This window comes from Trichechus manatus, unplaced genomic scaffold, assembly GCF_000243295.1.
Source record: "Trichechus manatus latirostris isolate Lorelei unplaced genomic scaffold, TriManLat1.0 scaffold00021, whole genome shotgun sequence".
Lineage (NCBI taxonomy): Eukaryota > Metazoa > Chordata > Mammalia > Sirenia > Trichechidae > Trichechus > Trichechus manatus.
The window spans coordinates 3,448,163-3,470,820 of record NW_004443957.1 but is presented as its reverse complement, the minus strand read 5'-3'; the positions used below and the strand labels follow the sequence as shown (position 1 = coordinate 3,470,820).

General features: G+C 33.9%; 1 protein-coding gene across 4 annotated transcripts in view; it reads right to left on the bottom strand.

Moving 5' to 3' along the window:
- ARID4B (AT-rich interaction domain 4B) overlaps positions 1-22,658 on the bottom strand; it is a 188,057-nt gene that overhangs the window by 66,793 nt on the left and 98,606 nt on the right. For all 4 annotated transcript variants that reach the window (XM_023728014.1, XM_023728015.1, XM_023728012.1 and 1 more), the window contains exons 5-8: positions 21,529-21,619; positions 18,907-18,986; positions 12,868-12,959; positions 4,844-4,982 (exon numbers count right to left, since the gene is read on the bottom strand). In XM_023728014.1, coding sequence (XP_023583782.1) covers positions 4,844-4,982; positions 12,868-12,959; positions 18,907-18,986; positions 21,529-21,619 — 402 coding nt within the window. The remainder of the gene's footprint in view (positions 1-4,843; positions 4,983-12,867; positions 12,960-18,906; positions 18,987-21,528; positions 21,620-22,658) is intronic.

Genomic DNA, 22,658 nt, shown 5'->3' with positions numbered 1-22,658 from the left:
AGCCCTAAAAAATGACTCGAAAATACATACAGGCATGTAATCTCATGGCAGATGAGAGAGGAGTTAGAAACAGATTATTTGTAAATCAGTCTTCCAAAATTAAGTTAGTTAAAATTTTTCATAATTGAAATTATACTGTTTTCTTGTAGCTTTCCTTAAACACTAATGGTATTCTGAATAATTCACTGATGAAGTCTTTTATCATGAAGTATCTAGAAAAACTTTGTCATTTCAAAAAGGCTTGAAGTAAATACTTAGTATTTGTTCATTCAGTCATCTAAAGTCATTCTACAAAGATTATTAATTAGTACATGCAAGGTATTGTACTAGTGGAGAACACAGGGGCCAAGTCAGATACTGTTCCTCCAACATGGAGCTTGCATTCTAGTTGGGAAGACAAGCATCAAACAAATAAGTGCTTTTTTTTTTTTTAAACTTATTGTGTTAAGCCCTTTGAATAGTGTGCTATAAGAGGGATCTAGGAAGTCACGGACCACTTTCCTGAAGACAAGGTGTTTGAGCTGAGATTTGAAGAATGAGTAGGAATTAGACTGACAAAGCATACATCTGTGCTCATGGTATAGTAAAAATGTACTGCAAGCAGAGAAAATAGATTATGTAAAGGCCTTGAGACAGTGGAACTTATTCCAAGAAGCAAAAAAAGTTCAGTGTGGCGAACTTTTTGTCTGGACTGAGGAAGAGATAAAGAGAGTCCAAATTTTCCTGGGTCTTGCAGGCCATATTAATTCTTAGGATAAAATCTAAAACCTCTAAGGGAAGGATCTGAAGCAGGTGAATGTCATGATCAGACTTGCCTTTACAACATTATTTTGGCTGCTGTGAAGAAACTGGACCAGAGAAGGACAAGAGTTGAAAGAACCTACTGTGATCATCTGGGTGAGAGATGGTGAATGGAACAAAGAGTAGTGGCAATGGCAAATTAAAGGAATGAGAAATATTAGAGATAATTAGAGAAACAGATGAGAAGGAAAGATGGTTAGGCTTCTGCTTTGTACAAATGGGTAGATGACAGTGTCATTTACTGTGAAAGGAAAACAACGGGGAAGGACCAAGTTCGGGCATGAGACAGAAGGTATATTAAATTTAGTTTGAGGCTTATTAAGCTTTAAGGTGGTTGAAAGACATTCAAAAGCAGGTACTGAATAGACAGACCCCCGTGTCTGGAGCTCGGAGTACAGGTCTGGACTCTAGATATAAATTTGGAAGTCAACAGCCTAAATATCAGAGCTCTAAAGCTTGGGGCCTTTGAGCCAAATCCACCCATATTTTTCTCTGGCAAGCATATTGTTGTTGTTGCTAGATGCCATCAAGTCAGTTCCAACTCACAGCGACCCTACGAACAACAGAATGAAACACTGCTCCGTCCGGTCCGGTCCTGCACTATCCTCACAATCCTTGCTATGCTTGAGCCCATTGCTGCAGCCACTATGTCGATCTATCTTATTGAGGGTCTTCCTCTTTTTTGCTGATCCTCTACTTTACCAAGCATGATGTCCTTCTCAAGGGATTGGTCCCTCCTGATTACGTGTTCAAAGTACATGAGACAAAGGCTTGTTATTCTTGCTTCTAAAAGAACATTCTGGCTGTACTTCTTCCAAAAGAATGGCAAGCACAGGATTTTTAAAACTGTACATGTGATAGCTTTGGCCAGTGCTGATGGTGGTGTGTGAGTTAAGAGGTTCCACACTCCAATTTTGCCACAAGAACCACACTCTGTTGTATTCTATCCAGTTGACTCATGTATGGTATTGTCTTGGTCCCTAAGGCATTTCAGTTTGTTATGTCTGCAACAGTTGGCATCTGAAGCTATAAAAGAGGATGACATCACCCTAAAGAAAATACAGAGTGAGAAGAAAAGATCTGAATCTTGAATTAATAACATTTTAAGGTAGGTAAGAGGAGGAAAAGTTGGTGAAAGAAACTAAAAAGGAGGACTGTGAGTCATGAAAGCTAAGGTTTCCTCTTCTTAAAATGGGGGTAAATATCGCTTATTTTTCCAGTATTGCTGTAAAGATTAAATGAGACTACTTATGTTAACAACCTTAGCACAATGCCTGGACAGGGTAAATGTTCAATACATGGTGGTGATGATTTACGGTTCCTAAGAGTATGCAACTGTTCGCTATATGATGCTGCTACAAAATCACTTGTAAAATTTACTCTATTTATAAAATATAATTTTAAAGTTACAAGCATGGGACGGTTTATATGATTATGTCAAGACTGTTTTCTTACAATACTCCCTAGTTCATCAAATAATTCATCACTGTCCAATAGATTTCAATTCTTATTGATAACCTACATTTAAATAATTGTAAAATTTCTTAAATAATAATGAAATGGTTGATGACTAAACAGATTACTAACATTCCAATATCATAAATCCTTAAATATTTTTCTTTTCATCAGAAACTACTCAGGAATTATGGTGAAAGAATCTTAAGTCAGTACTGAAAACCCTGACAAGTGAAAATTTTGATTTTCTGTTGTCTGAGAAAAAGACACACAAAATCGTTTTTTAAAACACATTTTCAAAATAAATTCTTACAAAGAATTTCAGGGCTTTTAGGAAAGAAGAAATTATCACATATACTGACACTTAAGTTTTCAGCTTACTCATTAACCCAAAACTTGGCAAGTTACTTAAACCTTCCGATACTCAGTTTCCTTATCTCTAAATGAAGATAAATAATGATACCTATATCATAATGCCTGTAAAGGTCTTAGCACAATCCTTGTACATAACAAAAAGAACAAAATCAAACCCACTGCCGTCGAGCTGATTTTGACTCATAGCAACCCTACAGGACAGAGTAGGAATCCAATAAATGACTGATGGATGGAAGGATGGACAGGTAGATGGAAACATGAATGGTTGGTTACATGGGAAGGTACAATAAAGTATTTATATTCATTAAAGTAAACAACTGTCCTCATTAACTTTAATTACAAGAGCTGACATTCACTGAGCATTTATTTTGTACCGAGCACTGAACTAAGCACTAGAGATAAAGAATATAAAACATGATCACTGAAAAGGACAATACACGTCACTTACAGACAACAGTAGAAAAGAGAGATGCTTCTACTCAATATTTATTTCTTCTACATTTGAGAAATCAATCAGTTATGACAATACGGTTATCTAGTTTAGCTAACCCAACCCACCAATGCACATAAATTTTCATACAAATGCATGTAAACACAGTACAGTGTGTTTTAATCCCATGTCCAAGTCTTCGATTGAGTTAGTAAATAGGAAAATAAGAGGAAGAGAATAAGGTTAACGGACTGTCAACCATAAAAAAAGGTCAAAAGATTAATCAACCACAAGGTAGAGAGTCAATACTTGTAAAACATTTTTAATGTGCTTGGTAGATGATAATTGTCATATTTACCAAAAATGCATTAAAATATCCTTGAGAACACACAGAAATTTTTATTAAATGCCTTTAACAGAAGAAAAAAATACACCCTAAGGAAATCTGTTTAATTATAATTAGTAAGGGAATGAGAATATATGAAACAAAGACAAGGAAATAATTTTTGACCCACAAGGTTTCATTATCTAGAAAAAACTAATAGGTAGAAGTGAGAATAGCATATTCAAATTTCTTTTATCAATGGATATAGCAGTTTACAGTTTACATATATGGACGGAGTAATCTGTAAAAAGTATGGATCCTAGTGTTTGACACAAATGACCCCAAAGGTTTAAAGATTAAATCATCAGAAACTATGTCATTCAGAGACACAAAAACGTTAATGTTAGAGTCTAAGACAGTTCTGAAGAGATGATTATTCATTCCAGTCTCTTGTTTGAACTATGAAACTTTAAACAACTTATCTAATCATATCTTATCCAGAAAGAAATGCATTCTACTGCCACAAAGAGTTAAAGCATAAAGTATAACATATGATTAATTCTTAGTTGAACTTGCATTTTCTTAAAATGATGTAAATTGTTTTACCTATCAAAAAGTAGTCGAAAGGCAGTCTAATTAAAGTCTATGACAGACATGGGTGTGTGTTCCCGTCGTAAAAAGCAAAGAAAATGGTCCCCTATATACTGCCCTTCCAACTTGCTGGAGTGGCCAGTGGTTAGCTGGAGCAGAGATGATGCTCAAAAGACTTTCTATCACCTGCCATCACAGGCTGAGCTGCACAGAACTTGAGACAGTAATAGGGATACTCCTCACAACAAAGCCCTGAGAAACTAAGTATCAGAGAAGGCAATGTGAGAAAGCAAAGAAAAATTCAAAATACTCAACATGGGATCTCTAGAACTGCAAACTTCTGGGGAGAAAAACATTTAAAAGTGGGTAGATTTAAGAGTCTATTGTAGAGAATGTCAGAGACTGGGCTAGTCTATAATTTCAGTCATTATTACGTAGGAAGAACTTAATAGGCAAGATTAAGATCAAGAAAGCAAAAACTCCCTGGCTCAGAACAATGAGGAAAATTCCTAGCTGTCCCCGTCAACCAAGAAAGATTCTGCTCTTCTTTTACAGTCTAAACCTCACGGTGGACTTGGGAGTTTTTAAATTTCTATTATGAATTTTCTATCCAAAATAGAGAGATAGTATAATGAACTCCCATACATCAAGTCTCTATAATTATCAAAATTCTTCCTTTCTTGGATGGCTTCAACAGTTCTTGTACTCAAAGACAATTTTGAAAGTAATGTATGTGTGAAATAAATGATGCTAAAAAAAATTTTTCTCAGTTTGTACCTATGAAAAATACTAGCAAGAAAATAAACTGTTTTTTTTATGAGCTTATATAGTTAAAAATTAAATTCTTTTATACTGAAGTTACTCACCAATGCAGGAAACCATAGTGCTTTCTTTTTATCCAAACTAACATAATCTACACAAACAACTTTTCCTAGTAGCTCATCAATCAGTTTCCTATCATCCTCATCTTCATCACTGGAGGATGATGAAGACTCTTCCTCTGGTCTAGGGAGGGAAAAAAAAAAGATATTTGCATTTATCTTCACAAAAAATAAACATGCCAAATTGATGAATATAGGTATTCCAGAACTCTTATCCCATTTCCTAAAACCTATAAAATGCCTAATTTAGCTAATGATTTCTAAACAGTTTTCTAGATTTCCAAGGAAAATAGAAAACATTTATCATTAAAGGAAAGAATATCATTTTCCTAAAAATCTTTCATGTTTATTTGTTGTTGCTGCTGCTGGGTGCCGTCGAGTCATTTTCGACTCACAGAGACCCCATGTAACAGAGCAAAACTGCCCCATGGGGTTTTCTTTTTACAGAAGCAGATCGCCAGTTCTTTTTCCCTCAGAGCTGCTGGGGGGGGTTTGAATTGCCATCGTTTTGGTCAGCAGCCAAGCACTTAACAGTCTGCGCGCCAGGGCTCCTTCATGCTTATTCAGTGCCATTTAAAAAATTAAGAGAAAGACCAATTTTTGAAAACAGAGTAATACTGGCCCCCAAATGCTCAAAAAACAAAAAGTTCCACAGTAAATATCCCAGCATTCCACTAAAATATACCAGACCCCAATCTCAGATTAAAGGAATTCTGGAGATGGTAATTTTACACTCCCAGTAACACTTCCATTAACGGGGGGAGGCGGCAATCCGATAAGAGATCATTACGGCTATCATTAATAACAAATAGACACAAACTGGGTATTCATACGACGTACAATATGATTCTTCTATTTTAAAAATTCCTTTCGGTTACGCTATAAATTGGATTAACCAGAAAGATGTTCACTATCAGAAGAAGAAAAGAAGTATCTAAAATCATCATTTGGATGTTAAAAGAAAGTATAGTAAAAAGTTAAACTAAAAAGGGAAAAAAAAGATTTTCTATTCTGAACCTGGTTCCAAGAAAGGCCACAACTAGTACTAACGAAAATAAAGATTTCTTGTAAACGACTGCTCAAAATGCCCAGACTAGAAAAGACACTTGGAAATATTAACTGGATAGACTACAATGTATGTTCTTTTTATGAAATAATGGCTAGTACTGATTCCGTAAAGGAATAAATAACATTTTTGGTACAGCTGGTAATGGTCAAGTTCATGGAACAAAAAAAGACAGTTTTAGAATAGTTAGACTATTCTAAAATTTTACAAATGATTTATATACTTGGTTGATAAGGAAAAATCCAGTATACTCTAAATTTATCTTTGATGCCTTTCCAAAGGGATGACAATATAAATGTTGCCCTTTATGTATTTTCACAACTCAATATAAATATAAATGAAGACAAACGATTATATTATTATTAAACATTTTAGAGTGAAAGAGCAATATCACCATACAATTTCAATGATCCTTCAAATAACTTAAAACTGCCCCCTGGTAAAAAATAAATCTTTAAATTTGCTACTGAGTAGAATTACTATATTTCAAATAGCACTTAAATCAGTTTAACCCCTACTTAGAGAGTAGGTAATAGGTAGTAGGATAAAACCAACATCCTTCATATTAGCAAAGCATAAAACCTTACATATAGGCACATGGCTTGGGCTAGTAATGACAGACTGATTTCTACTTGATTAGAAGAACTTCTCAAGGGCTTTCTTTTATCTCTACACTTTCTAACGAATGTAGAACAAAACCAAACTTAAACAACCATAAGTACTGCTTTTACAAAAAGGTCATAGAACAATCAGCTTTATAGATGCCCTTTCTTTGTATCACTAGCACTAGCAAGACAGAAAACCAGAATGTCAGAGATAATATATCAAAATCTATAAAACACAGAGAAAAACTGAGCTTTATTTGGTTAACAAAGTAAACAACATCTTTATTACAATTCCATTTTTTTTTCTTAAAACTTAAGAAGTCTGAAGACTTCAAGACTCTAAAAGTTATATCCCCTTCCCCCAAAAAATTTGGGGGAGGGTGGGAAATAGCTAGATAATAAAACACCTATCTACTTTGCAGATTAAATATCCAAGCTCCACTCTAAAACCACTCCCCATTTATGGATAGATTCCCTTCGTCTCCCCCTCACCTACTCGAGACATCATTCCAGCAATGATTCCTTCTCCCTCCTGTATCAATTTTTCTGCCCCTTACTAGATTCAGTCCCATCACCATACTGTTATTCATTCCTATCAATATCCTGCTATTTCTCCCATTAAAAAAAAAAAAAAAAAATCTCCTGACTTCACTTTCCCCACCAGCTACTGTCTCATTTCTCTACTCCCCATTACAGCAAAACAAGCCTGGACATTTGGAAACTCTAAGTCTCTGCTCAAATGTCATCTCAATAAGGTTACCCTGACCACCTTATTCAAATTCACATCCCACCCACCACTCTATTTCCCTTCATCCTGCTCTTATTTTTATTTACATTTCACTTACAACTTCTATTATACTATATACTTAGCTCCTATGTTTATTCTTTATTGTCCATTTACCCCACTAGAATGTAAGCTTGAAAGGCAGAAATTTTTTAAATGTCTGTTTTGTTCACTGATGTGCCCAAGAACCTGAACAGCACTTGGCATAGAGTAGATGCTCAGTAAGTATTTTTTGACTACATGAATGAACTGAATAGATTTATTTCCTCCTACTATGGTACTTAAAGTATTTCTTCTGGATATGTATATAATCAGTGTAAACCATTACATTATATTTAAGGGTCCTTTAACTTTTATTTTCAGATGAGTTTTGCCACGAAATTGTTTATGTATGACAGGTAGTCAATAAACTGATGTATTAAAATAAATGAGAATCAAAAATATTTTAAGGGAACAAAGATAGCACAAACAGAGAGCCTGCTTCGTTTTTATTCACCTCTGACATCACTGCTTCTTTGCTGGCAAGGTATTTACTCATAGAGCCACAATACAATAATGAACTTTCTCTATGAAATAAAATCTGATGTTGCCATTGGAAACACAGCTAATCACACAGAAATGTTTACCAAAATAGAAAAAAAGTTAATCACTCAAAGCTAATTATGCATCATTAATGTAAATTAAGAAAAACTTTAGACAAGGCATATGTCAAAGAATAGCAAATGATGAGACACAAATACAAAACTGAGCTAGAACTACAGAGACTCAATTTTCTAAATGCAATTCTGATTTCAATGACCCCTATTATTTAAGGGAAGTAAATTAACTCAGTTTCAGATTTTGTATAGTAAACTAAAAATATATATATTAATATCAGGAAGACTAACAATATATAGCTTATGAAAGAAAATCATACAGAATGTATGGACATGTATACTTACCAATAAAAGGTTTTCAATATATATTAATTTTTACCAAGAAGGAATCCAGAATAAAATTCTCATATTAAAAAAAGGAGCAAAAAATAAGATCTTCTAGAATTAGACAGTGGTGAACTGTACACATTAAAAGGGTGAATTTTATGGTATATGGATTATATCTCAACAAAAAGAATTTAAGATCAGACCTGTAAATACTGGGTAGAAATCACTAGTTTACTGGGTAAATCTTAACACTGTCACTGTAAAAACTGTACCAATAACCACTCCCTAACAGGGAGTTATGCTTTATTCTTTTTCTGAAGGGAGAAATAATAGCAAGAAGACTGTTTTCCTACCGTAACAGTTGCACATCTACTTTTTGCCAGGTTATTGGAAAAAATTTTGGGAGAGGTATTTCCATAATTTCAGGCACTCTATTCTTTAGGCAAAACAAACAAAAACCCCTGCACAAAATAGGTAAATTATAACGGCAAAATTTATGCACTGATCAGAAGGATCAATAACTTGTTAGGAAAAAAGAGCTAAGCTAGAATAATTATCAAAAACAATAGAAAATCCTGAATTTATCAGAATTAATTAAATAAAGGTAAAATATAAATAAAACTCAATATAAAGGAAAGCGTCAAAAATAATCAACTTCAGCATATCTGGGGGCAGATTAACTGCTGTGTGGATTAACAGTTATTAAAAGAAAACAAAGGCAGTGATTATAATGTTGCAACAACAGAGTCCTGGGAATCCTAGGAAAAGACAACTTTACTCATCTCTGTACAGAAATAAATTTTAAATGGCAATTAGAGAACTAAAAGGCTTTTGCTCTCCCTATAATGGAAGACTTTTTTTCAAAGGAGTAATGGAAGAGGAAATGAAGGACAGATGAATGACATTAAAATCCAGGTCGAAAACGTTGTTGTAGAAAATCACTCTGTAGAAGGGGAAGAAAGAACTTTGAGGAAGTGCAATTAAGCAGATGGGCGTTTCAAACTGAGGTACTTCACTGTGATGCTTCCGCTTCCACACCAAGGTTTAAAAATATTAAGCAAGAACATTTATAAGGTCTCTTGTCAGTGAGAATGACCACAATATCGAAGGCGAAGGAACAGCAAGCAAAAATAAGATTACACACAGAGCTAGGCTTCATTTCCTGCACTAGTAAATCTCGACCTTTTGTCTACCTTTGTACTTTGTAAATGTAAAACACAATCTCAACAGTAAATCTCTCATTACACACACAGATTCTCAAGAATCACTAACTTAGACTGTTTGCTAGAGTCTTTAGAAAGCAAGGATCACCTTGATCAGTGACAATTACATGTTTTATACTTACATGCAAGAAAGGGAGATCTCAGCTAAGAAACATGAACAGACTTTTAAAACAGATCATAATTTTTAGTCATTTTTGTAGATGAATCTATGTGATATTCTGTAAATTATCTTTTTTTTTTTTTTTACACTTCTGGATGACATTTGTAGAAAGGTAAAACTATGTCTAAATATTAGACTTGGGTTTTTAAAAAAATAACAAAAACTTTTTCCTATTAATTTTATGGAAATGTTAATTTTAAAAATTCATATAATACAACAAAATCAGTCATACCTTTCAGAGATAAACACTATTAAGCATAATTTTATACACACACTGACATATACACACATTTTTATGTGTAAATGAAATCATATTACATACATCAAAACATGATGATGATATCTAATACTTACATAATGCTTACTAAAGAAAGACTTTAAAAGAATATGACCTTGTTTAATCTTCACAACAACCGTATGAGATAGGTAACACTACTACCCCAATTTTGCAGATTAGAAAATTGAGGCATGAAAAGATTAAGTAACCTGCCCAAGGTCACACAGCAAGGAAGTGGCAGAGCCAGTATTCAAACCCAGGCCGTCTGGCTCCAGTCTATGCTCTTAACAACTAAGCCCTACTGCCACTCTCAAGAGCTACAGAATTAGAAATCATGGCTAATTAAATAATTTTACATTAAATACACTCCATCTCACTGCTCTGACATCAACAATCATAGTTAATTAAGAGTTGACTATAGAATTAACTTAAGGTATAACAATTTATAAGTGCTTTCCTGAATAATTTATGGCAACCTAATAGCCCGCTGGAAAAACTGAAAAGAATCACAGTAACATCTCATATTCACAACAGTACTCTCTCTTACTAATAATGCCATCACACAGTTTTCACTTATTTTTCTTTCCGGTTACAACATTCAATGTTTAAATGCCTTATGCAGAAGATTAATAATAATCATCAGCCTGTGTATCCTACAAATTACTAATTCACCAGAAAGCTAAGTCCCAAGTCAGAGAATTAACTCATCCAGTAATTAAAGAAAACATTTTCTAAAAGATTCAGTTAGGGGAAAGAAAATGCATGGAAGTATAACAAGTATAGCAGGAAAATAAGTAACATTACATATTTTTTCAATGCAAGGATTAGTCTTCTAAACTTCTTTCTTCAAGTGAGGAATTATTTATTTACTGTTAAAACTAATTTGGAAAGTAACTGAGGTACTCTATCTAAACAAAAAAGAGTCAATCAATTGAATGGGAAAAGGCTTATGGAGCAAGAGTGAGTTCAAGTCTTGGTCCCTTTCTTCTGTGTTGCTTGGATTAATCACTTAATGTCCCTAAGGTCAATTTCCCCAATTTTCAACAGGGACAAAATAATACCTATCTTCATGGGTTTGCTTTGAGGGTGAAATTAAGTAGTAAGTAAGAAAGTGCTTACCAACTTCTATCACCAAAGCTCAGCCACAATTAGATTTCATACTCAATTCTACATACTGAACAAAAGCATTTACTTACACTAAAGCTTTTAATAATCCAATTCAGTATTTATTTTTAATAAAGTGATTCTGAGAATATTTGGGCTTAGCCATATTAAAATTTTTAATCAAGATAATACATTCAAAATTATTTAAAAAATAAACTCCAATAAATTAAAAATTACATTCTCCTGTCTCATCTCTTTCAAATTCCTCCTTCTGCTTCACAGAAACAACTACTTTTTAATGCTTTCAGCTGTTTCTCTAGTAGTTGCTACCTTATTTGTAAATAGTATTTTTATGCTGGTATTTCTTGATTTATGCATTTTACACATTGTTCTATTCACTTCCTCTTTTTATGTGGATTTAGCTTTTATATTTACCACCACCACTTCCCTACTCCTCCATCCTACTAATATACCTATATCACCATTTTTTAGTTAAATAATCACTATTTAGGACTATATAATACTATTAGCTACAGAGCCAAATACTGTTTTATGATTAAATTTCCCTTCTTATACCATTTTTTTCTAAAGTTACTATATGTCTGTTTTCTTTCTCTATTTGTCATCATCGCATCTTCAATTTTCCTCCAATGTTCTATTATATAATCAATCCCTCCTTTTTAAAACTGCCATTCCTCCATTCTGCATTCTACTTTCCACTAACATGTGATGTTACTAATGAGAAATCTGAGACCATTCTGCCTCTCAGTCCTTAGCAATGAATTGTTTTTCATTGTGGAACTGTTCGAAGATTGCTTCTTTATCCCTACCGGTTGCCCTTGAGATAATTCTGACTCATGGTGACCTCATGTGTATCAGAGTAGAACTGTGCTCCATAGGGTTTTCAGTGGGTAAATGTTTGGAAGCAGACTGCCAGGACTTTCTTCTGAGGCACCTCTGGGAGGACTCAAACTACCAACTTTTCAGTTAGCAGCCAAGCAGGTTAACCCTTTGCACTATGCAGGGACTCCCCTATTTATCACTAACCAAAAAAAAAAAAAAATCCATTGCTGTCAAGTGGATTCTGATTCATAGCAACCCTACAGAACAGAGTATAACTGCCCCATAGGGTTTCTAAGGAGCAGCTGGTTGATTCAAATTACCGACCTTTTGGTTAGCAGCCGAACCCCTTGGTTCTGTGAGCCTTTTAAATTTAGAGGCTTTTAGGGCCTAGGCATATTTCAATGAAAGTGATCTGTTAAATATGTAGAATGTGTTAGTACTGTAAGGAGACATTAAAATAAGTAAGGCAGCTCCTGCTGTCAAGGAGATTAAAATTATTAGGAAAGGAAAACAAGCACTATAAAGATAACAAGAGGTGAAATCTTGTCTGTGACATGGATAAATGCAAAGAATTTAGAGGGTTCGGAGGAGAGAAAAATATATCCGTTTCAAGGAAAGAACAGGGAGGCACAAAATGGTTCACACAAAGAGGAAAGCATTTTGTTGAGACTTGGAAGAATGAGTAAGACAGTGATTTGGAAGGGAGGCATCCAAGACAGGAAATAAAGCAGGATATCAGGAAAAAGAAGGGAGGTATTCAGGAAATATTGACTAGTCCCATTATGACTATAGCATCAAGACAAATGTAGGGAGAAATGGGAGGTAGATATGGCTGTTAAGGTTGGATGAGCACAGAGAACCTCTACCACCATGCTAAGAAGTCTGAAATTATTATAAAATCCAAAATTACTATTAAATCCAGTTAGTATTTTGTAAATTACAATTTAAAAATAGTAACTATTAAGACAAAGCTAGAAGGAGAAATTAATTCGGGTTCAACTAAGAGTTATTAAAGTAGACTTACATATGATTAGATCTTCTTCCTCTATTTGTTTTCTTTCCTATGACTGGAGTGCCAAAATGTTCAGGGTTGGTGAGTGGTAGCTGGTCTAATGTCTGTGGGTAAGAACATAAAGCCATCAAAAGTTATTACTTTGCAAATTCTTTTTCTTTTTAAACCAAATCAATTTAAGAAATATGCTCAGATTTGAGATTAAAACTGTCTCCAAGGAAGACTAAAATGTAACTTTCCAAAAGAAAACTCTAGTTTCAAAAATACTAGAATAAAAATGAACAAGCCCATTACTGAAAAAAAGAAAATTGAAAATAAATTTAATTGTTCGCTCTAGATTATTTCATTATCTATTTGGAGGTTGATGGACTTCTAAGAATAAGTAAAATATAAGACAAAACAATCACAGCTCAGTGGAAACATAGATGTGAGAGATAAGACACTTATTTGTAAGGAGCTAAGTCCTAGACTGGGTCTAATGGCAACTCAAATTTTTCTTTCTACCTAAGGAATCATAATCCATAAAACAATTCTTAGAACAGAAACAAAAATCATTATTATTAGGATTAGCATCAACTGCTTGAAAAGAGGCTTCACACATTTTATTACTTTGTAAATATTTTTGCAATAAACCTTTACTAAAGAAAATTAGAAACATTTACTTTTTCTACATCTAGTATTTTAATTTCCCTTCCTTTTGAATCTTCCAATATTGTGCTTGGTATGCAGATAAAAATCAATAAATGAGAATACTTTTTTTTAATAAACTGGACAGTTCATATGCCTTCGCCCCTCACCCGCATGTAAAAAATACTGATTTCCAGGCAAGGGAGTGGTTGATGGCTGGAGGCAGAAAGAAGAAAAAGGGATTATGTAATGATTCTCTTTATTTCTCAACATAAGACACTTTTTTGATTTTTTTATACTGTTTCCTGAAAAGATTCATAAATCTAAAAAGTTAAGGTATTAAACTCAATAAGCTATGATATCCCAACTGATTTAATTCCCTGAATATCAATTTTAGTAATATTCTTACTCTTTCTTCATTTTCCACAGTTGCTATTTCTTTTTTCTTTGGGGGGGTAGGGTATACCTAAATAGAACCTTTGCTGTCACAGATAATTTCATGAACTCTAGGGGAACTAGAGATCCCAGGAAAACCATCAGGGTGGGAGTGAGGGTGGGAGATCTTTAGGATAAAGAGACTTCTCAAAGTTGCAAATGAAGGTATTATATGAAATGGTATCCACCACCAACTTAGGTTTAAAGATCAGACATCCCAAAACAAACTAAAGTTGAGATTTTAAAAGAAATTTTTAGCTTTTATTTTAAAAATTGAGATAATTTTGCTGAAACAACGATGACCTAAAATGTGTAAAGAAGCGTATTAACAATCCTAAGAATACATGTAATATATGTAAATGTATTAAACATATTTACCGAAAAACTAGTGTGAGAATATAGTATAGGGAAAAGGTACTAGCCATAGAAGATTAAATGAAGATTGATTCCTTTGAAAGATAGAAAAAAATCACTAATTTTTGTAGGGAAAAATCTCTTATCTTTCAAACTTCGTTCATAAGGAATCTAATCTTGTGCAAAGGATCCTTACTCCAGACACTCAAAAGACATCATTTGGAGGTAAAAGCTGTTCCAAACACAGTATACAACGAACAGAAACTTCTCAGAAGTTACTTGTCATTAACTCATAATTATGCTTCTCAAGGGACTAAAATTTCAAAGTACTGTATTTGGTAAACAAGGAAAATAAATTAATGTGGATTCACTTTCTGCCAAGCTAACAGATGGACTACATTTGGGGGGTGGGGTGGGGGGGATAAGGCTGCTCTCTTGAAAGCAGAGATTTCTACTAAGCACTGTGAGTTCTATTTTAAGTATCTGCTAGTCATCTCACTTGTTACAGGAAAGAAAACATCCAGGATTTCTTAAGAGTTGTCTAGGAATCACATATGGGAATTTTCAAATAAACCACAGTCTCACCCTAGTATGTAATGAAGAGTCAGAACAATAAAAAGCATATCTCTGTCCCCGGCCTCTTAGCCTATGTCCAGATAAGCAGGGGCACCTTTACTTCAAGTGACAGAAACGACTCAGGGGAGGGTAGAATTTGTCTTGTTTTATACTAAAAAGCAAAAGCCAGAGACTCCCAGAAGCAACATTAAAGGCTCAAAGAAAGGGGTAAAAGGCATCATACACTAGTATTTTAATTTCTCTCCAGCAAAATGTAAATAAAAGTGTACACATTCATGGAAACACACAACAAACCTGATCCTTCTTGAAATTATTTACTCATATTACTTCTGCCTTTACATTACAATTGTCTTATGAACCAATCTAACTTAAAATTCTTCTGGTAAAAAGGATGTAGAACAAAATTCTAACACACACAAAAAAGACCAGATTTACTGGCCTAAAGGAGACTGGAAAAACCCCAAGAGTATGGCCCCCAGCCACCCTTTTAGCTTAGTGGTGAAGTCACTTCCGAGGTTCACCATTCAGCTGGGGATTGGACAGCCCCATAAAACACAACGGGACTAATGAGGCACAGCAGTCCAGGGACAAGGGCTAGAAGGCAGAGGGGGACAGGAAAGCTGGTGATAGGGAACCCAATGCTGAAGTAAGGACAGCATTGATGTGTAGTGAGGTTGTTAACCACTGTCACAGGGCAACATGTGTACTAACTGTTAATAAGAAACTATTTTGTTCTGTAAACCTTCATCTAAAGTAAGAATAGCAGCACAACTGGAAGAGCGTAGTCGATGTCACTGAACTATGCACGTAGAAATTTCTGAAATGGTGTATCTTTGGCTATGTATATTTTCACCAAAAAAAAAAAATAAAGGTCAAGAAGGGAGAGTGTTGACATGTCATGGGGTTGTTAACCAATGTCATAAAACAATACATGTACTACTGTTTAATGAGAAACTATTTGTTCTGTAAACCTTCACCTGAAGTACAATGAAAAAAAAAAAATTCTTCTGGTAAAAACAAATTTAGTACTTTAAATATTTCTTGGACCTAATAAATAAGACTCATGCCTTCATGTAACAGATGAACAGATGAACAATGTAACAGATGAACAAGAGTCTTCAAGGCCCCATATTCACGGAATGACTATAAATGTACAAAGTCTAACTGAGGTAAATGAAATTATTTCTAAGAATTACATAAACTTATAGTTGTTACTTCATCAATGTAAAAGCCAAATTTACTGCACTTGTCCCAAAGCTGTATGCGTTTCCTCTATTTAAAATTTTCACAATTAATTCAACAAATATTTATCGAAGGCCTTTGTATAGAAAACACTGCTGGGAAAAGAAGGGTCTATCAAGAAGATAAAAACATGGTGATTCCCCTTAAAACAGCTTAAAATTTTATAAGGAAAACAAGAAAAGGAACAAATAACATAAAATAAGAATAAACAAGAAAAGTGCAAAAGGATCAAAGGATAAGGAGATCAAATTTGGTTAAAGCATTCATGAAAGACATCCTGGAAGAAGAAGCATTTCTAGTGGCCTTAAGAAATAAGTACAGACACATCCAAACTCTCAGAGGAACCGAGTTACTGTGCTGAGGGTTGGGACCATGGTCTCAGGGGACACATCTTACTCAACTGGCATAATATAGTTTATAAAGAAAATGTTCCACATCCTACTCTGGTGTCTTAAAAGCTTGTGAGAAGCCATCTAAGATACATCTACTGGTCTCATTCCATGTGCATCAAGGGAGAATGAAGAAAACCAAAGACACAAGGGAAAGATTAGTACAAAGGACTATAGACCACAACTACCACAGCCTCCACCAGAGTGGGTCCAGAACAACTAGACAGTGCCTGGCTACCACCATGGACTGCTCTGACAAGGATCACAATAGAGGGTCCTAGACAGAGCTGGAGAAAAATGTAGAACAAAATTCTAACTCACCAAAAAAAGACCAGACTTAGTGGTCTGACAGAGACAGGAGAAACCCTGAGCATATGGTCCCCGGACACCCTTTTAACTTAGTATTGAAGTCACTCCTGAGGTTCACCCTTCAGCCAAGATTAGACAGGCCTATAAAACAAACAATAACACATGTAGTTCAACCATGTATACAAGACTAAATGGGCACACCAGCCCAGGGGCAAAGATGAGAAGGCAGGAGGGGATAGGAAAGCTGGACCTCGGGGAATCCAAGGTCAAAAAAGGAGAAAGTGTTGACATGTTGCAGGGTTGGCAACCAATGTCACAAAACAATGTGTATTAAATGTTTAAGAAGAAACCAATCTGCTCTGTAAACCTTCACCTAAAGCACAATAAAAGAGAAAAGAAATAAGTAAAATTCCATCAAGTGGAGAAGAACAGGACTCAGGTGGAACCAAGCCAAGACAATATGAACCATAATCTGGAAACACCAAGTAGTCTTGTAAGGCAGAAGTACAAGGACATGGTAGAATATGAAATTTGAAAGATAGGCCAGGATCATAGTATAAAGAAACTGTATTTAAAAGATGTGCCAAATCTGAGTTTAAATGGAAATTCAATCATTAAACAATATTTCCAAAGCAAACAAAATAAAGTTTAATAGCTTAATAAATATTAAAATGTCCCAAAGAAACACTGGTCTAAATGGTGACTAAATATCAAAACCCACTGCCCTAGACTCAATTCCAACTCGTAGCGACCCTACAGGACAGAGTAGAACTGCCCCATAGGGTTTCCAAAGCTATAATCTTTACAGAAGAAGATTGCCACATCTTTCTGCCACAGAGTAGCTGGTGGATTCGAACCGTGGACCTTTAGGTTAGCAGCCACGCACCAGGGCACTGCACAACCAGGGCTCCTTAAACGGTGATTAGAAAAAAGAAATCATAGTTCTGCAACACTGCGCATTAATTAATATTTATAGACTGAACTAGAGAATATAACGCCATTTATATATAACAATATATCTTCTTTTTAAAATTCTGAATATCAAACTACTGATTTACAAAACTATGTGATCCCTCCATCCTTAGTAATTTAATAACACCTTTTAATTTGAGAGCATAGTTTTGGTGCTAGAAAGTTCTGGTTTGAGATCCAGCTCTGATCAATAGTTTATGTGTAAACTGGAGCTAATAATAGTATCTACCTCCTAATGTTATTTAAAAAATGGAGGCTTGGTGGCACAGTAGTTAAAGAGACTGGCTGCTAACCAAGAGGTCGGCAGTTTGAATACACCAGCCACTCCTTGGAAACGCCATCGGGCAAGATCTACTCTGTCCCATACGGCTGCAATGAATCGGAATCGACTTGACAGCAATGGTTTTTATGGTTTAATGTTGTAAATGAGATAATGTATGTAAAGCACATAGCAAAGTCCCTGGCAAATACATGCATTTTATTTATTCACCCAACTAATATTTATTCAGTTTCTACTCTGTGCCAGACACTGTTCTAGGAACTAGAAACTAAGTGGTGAAAACAAATTCTCTGCCCTTGTGACACATTCTAGTAAGAAAGGCAGAAAATAAATAATTAAGTACATATACATATATTAATATCAGGAATGTTAAGTGCTATAAAGAAAACTAAACCAAGCTAAGAAGATGAAGAGTAATGGAAGGGAATAATTTAGAAAGGGCAGTCAGAGGCAAGGCTTCTTTGAGTAAAAGCTATAATAATGCCAGAAATTATTATTATCAGTTAGGGACTGCATGTAGTATCTATCCATCCTTTAATTATGACACAGTTCAAATGGATTACAAATCAGACTTCTCTTTTCTACAATTACCTAAAAATTAAAGGAGTCTGTATAACAGTTGCTTAAAGATAATTAAACAAGCCCATTGTATTTTCTTTGTGGTCAAGTGCTAAAATACTTCAGACAAAGAAGAGAACCTGGTGCTCAAACAAAGCCTTAAAGAGGTTTCACAGATTACATTATAATGGTATCATGTATTAATGACTTTTCTTGATTAACATGTAAGTTTACTGATCTGAGGGGGAAAAAAAGCTTTTCTCTGTCATACAACATTCAGACATAATGATTCATTCAATGATTACTTACTTCACTTTCAGCAAAATGTCTCTCTCCTTTCAGGCACAGTGAAGACCGTCTAAGTGTCTTCTCATCTCCATCATCAAAAACTATGAGAGAAGGTAAAAATGGAAGCTACTGAAGAGCTTTTCAAAGATTAACAAGATGATATAAATTATCATTTAATTTCCTGAGTGCAAATAAAGCTTTTGTTTAAAAACATTACATTTAAAATTTAGTTCACATTTTATGTTTCCTAAGGAACAATTTCAAGTATAAAGTATCTTTTCTAATTCCTAGTCAGAAAGAAATAATACAAAATACCAAATAAAATATAAGATGCAACCATTTCAGGAGGAAATCATATAAATGCTAATTAACCCTTCTCAAGATGGTAAACGAAATGTAAGTTTTCCTGCTGTTAGATATCGACAGATTTACCTAAGAAACAGAAAGTAAGATTACAAATTTATGTACACATTGTATCTAAAAAAATGACTCTCTTTTCATTATTTAGAGCAGGGTTTCTCAACTTCAGGACTAATGACACTTTGTACCAGATAACTGTTTGTGGTGGAGCCTTCTCTTGTGTATTGTAGGAGGATTAGCAGCATTCTTGGCCTCCACCCTCCAGAAGCCAGCAGCATCTCTACCCCCAGTGTGACAACCAAAAATGTCTCCAGACATTGCCAAAGAACTCCCAGGGAGCAAAACTATTGTTCACTGAGATTTAAATTAGTGGATTTAAAACACTAAAATGTCTCAATAAATTTACTATATAAGTTTACACACGCGAATATATGTATATATTATGATATACAGGTAGTCCCTGACTTAAAATGTACTTGAGTAATGGTGAACTGCACTTATGACTGTCCGTTTGGGCAATGTTCAAACTCTAACAACATACGACAATTAAACTTCGCACACGTCCGACAGCCGTCATGACTCCGACTTCACTGTTAACGACACTGACACTGACTTCATTGCAGACCAGGCCTATAGTGTGATCTTATTTAGCGTTTGGTATCATAAGAAACATCAGTTCATTTGAAATGAGGTATTCGAGTGTCTCTATTTTAAATACATTTGCCAGGCCTCAAATTTAGAAACCACACAGTTTTTGCCTAATTACCAAAATTTTACTCAGTAACTTTTAGTACATTTTTTAAATGTTATAACTAAAATATGCAATAATAAAAGTGCCATGTTTATAAGACTACCACATGTAATTAGCATCTACTCTTAATACACAGAATTGCTCAGTTTCGTAATCCACAATGAGTCAAACGTTTCCTTATGTCTCAAAATCAAATTTTCCCTCTCTCTTCATCAGGTTTTTACTCATCCCACGAAAATACAAACAAAACTCACCTATGCTATTTCAAATCTTTATCAAATTCTGACATTTTATTCAGTGTTTACTCTCATCTTTTAGATACTAAAGAGTAAGAATACTATTCAATAAACAATACAAAGAATACCATTCAAAACAATAAACAAAAAATCGATGGATAAATGGCCATCGACTTAGGAAAAAATAATATTAGATTATTTTTAATCTAAAAATATTTCAGACTGAAAAAATACACTAAAGGTGGAATAAAAAGCTATTTGTAAAACAAAAAAAAAAAACTTAAACAAATTAAAGAACCTATTACAGAACAGATTTATAATACTGATAGAAGAAAGGCCATCTTGAACAAGATTCAAAACTAAAAGTACAAACGAAAAGGTGACTACATGAAAACTGACTATATGAAAATTAAAAGCAAAGATAAACAGCAAATCGGAGAAAAATAATTGCAACTTAAGTAGCAAAGGGTCAATATCCAGAATATATATATAAAAATACTCATATCCTACAAATAATAAGAAAAAGATAAACCACTCCAAGAAGGAAGGGAGGATAATGAAAAGAGACAACAAACCACCAATTCACAACAGACTAATACAAATGAAATGATATTCCTTTCAATAAACATGTGAAAAGATATTCAGTGTTACTAGTAATCATGGAAGAGGCATATTAAAACAAAACCAAGAAACTCCTTTGTATCCAGTTTGACAAAAAATTTAAAAAGGTTAATAACATCAGATTTGGCAAGGGGTGGGAAAACAGGTATACTCACACACTGTTCAATCGAGTGTAAATTAAGTCTTTTTAGAACGCAATTTTTATTAACTACTAAAGTTATAAAAAAATATATTTCCCTTCAACCTATGTCTATTTCTTAGTATATATACTAGAAAAATAATAGGCTAATGGGCACGTACAAAGACATACAATCCAGCACTGAATAGCAAAAGAAACTGGCAACATCATCAGTAGGAATAAACTATGGTACATCAAATATTATGAAATATAATACCACAATTGAAAGAAATTTCTCTAAGATAAATTTTTAAGTGAAAAAACTCCAACTGTATAGCATATACATTAAATAATTTAAAATTATGTTATATATATATTTATGAATTTTTCTTTTTTTTTAAGTTTTGGAAAGATACAAACCCATAACATATCAACCAATAAAGTAATAATGTCTATGGCGTTAGCGGAGGAGGTAAATCAAGGAAATTTTATTTGTATTAAGATAATTTTTATTTGTAATTGAAAATAAACTTTTAAAAGAAAATTTCTTCCCTTACCTACAGTGTACCAACTTGCATCTGTTAGTTTATTGATGACAGCTTCCTGATATGCACCATCAAGATTCTTTACTTCCACAATAGCGCCTACCTAAAGTATTTTTCAAAAAGTTAGAAAAACTCTTAAAAAATAAATGAACAGAACATTTTTTCCTTTATATATATTTAAGTGAGGCTTTTTCCCTCCTGGGATATATAAACTTAAGATTCTGGTTTTCTTTTCCTATTATTCCTAATAACAAAAGACCAGAAGGTTAAAAACAAAAACAATAATTAACAAAAATCAAATCTCTAACTCGTAGGTTAATTAATTCAGAATCCATACTTGAATTTCAAAATGATTATGTAAATCCACATTTGGTAATGATTTCAGATTAAAAGGCAAAAATAAATCATATTTTTTATTTATTATAATAACGATATAGACGCTCTCAGGAAGAATATTCAGTTAACACAAAAAAATCTGTAACAGCAAAATACATAATGTAAGTATGTGCTCAGCCATTCCATATTTTCTCATAAAAAGTCAGCCTCCAAATCTCTTTCCACATTACATAATGTTCTTATTTGTTTGCATAATTTCAGCTCATGCTCTTATCTCCTCATATTTTATTAAAACATCAATGCAATGTTGACTTAAAAAAAAATCTTTTTCTCTTTTGATGTTTAAACATTAAACTTAACTAAGAGAATCTCAGCAAGCTGGCTCCTTTCCCACAGAAAAGTATTCTTAAAATTACTAAAAGCATCATTGTACTTACAAACTGATAACATGTATGTGTTTGTAAACATTAGGGAGAACAAACATGAACCTGTTCACATCAAAGAAAATCAAAACATTGTTAAGATACCTGATTATGATAAAAGTTGATTATGTGTATTTCCAGGCAGGAATTCTACCCATCAACTAGTAACCACTCACTGCAAAGATATGTGCCAAAGGGATATTTCAGAAAAATAAACTTTATTAATAACTTGGGTTTTGGCGCCAACCCTCTGCATATTAGGCTATGTGAACCTAGAAAAGTCTCTCTGTCTACACTAGTGGTCTCCAGGGTTAAGTACAAAGCAATCCATTACGAAGGATCAAAGAAAAGGTTAGAACATGTATTTAATTTTTACCAGATATT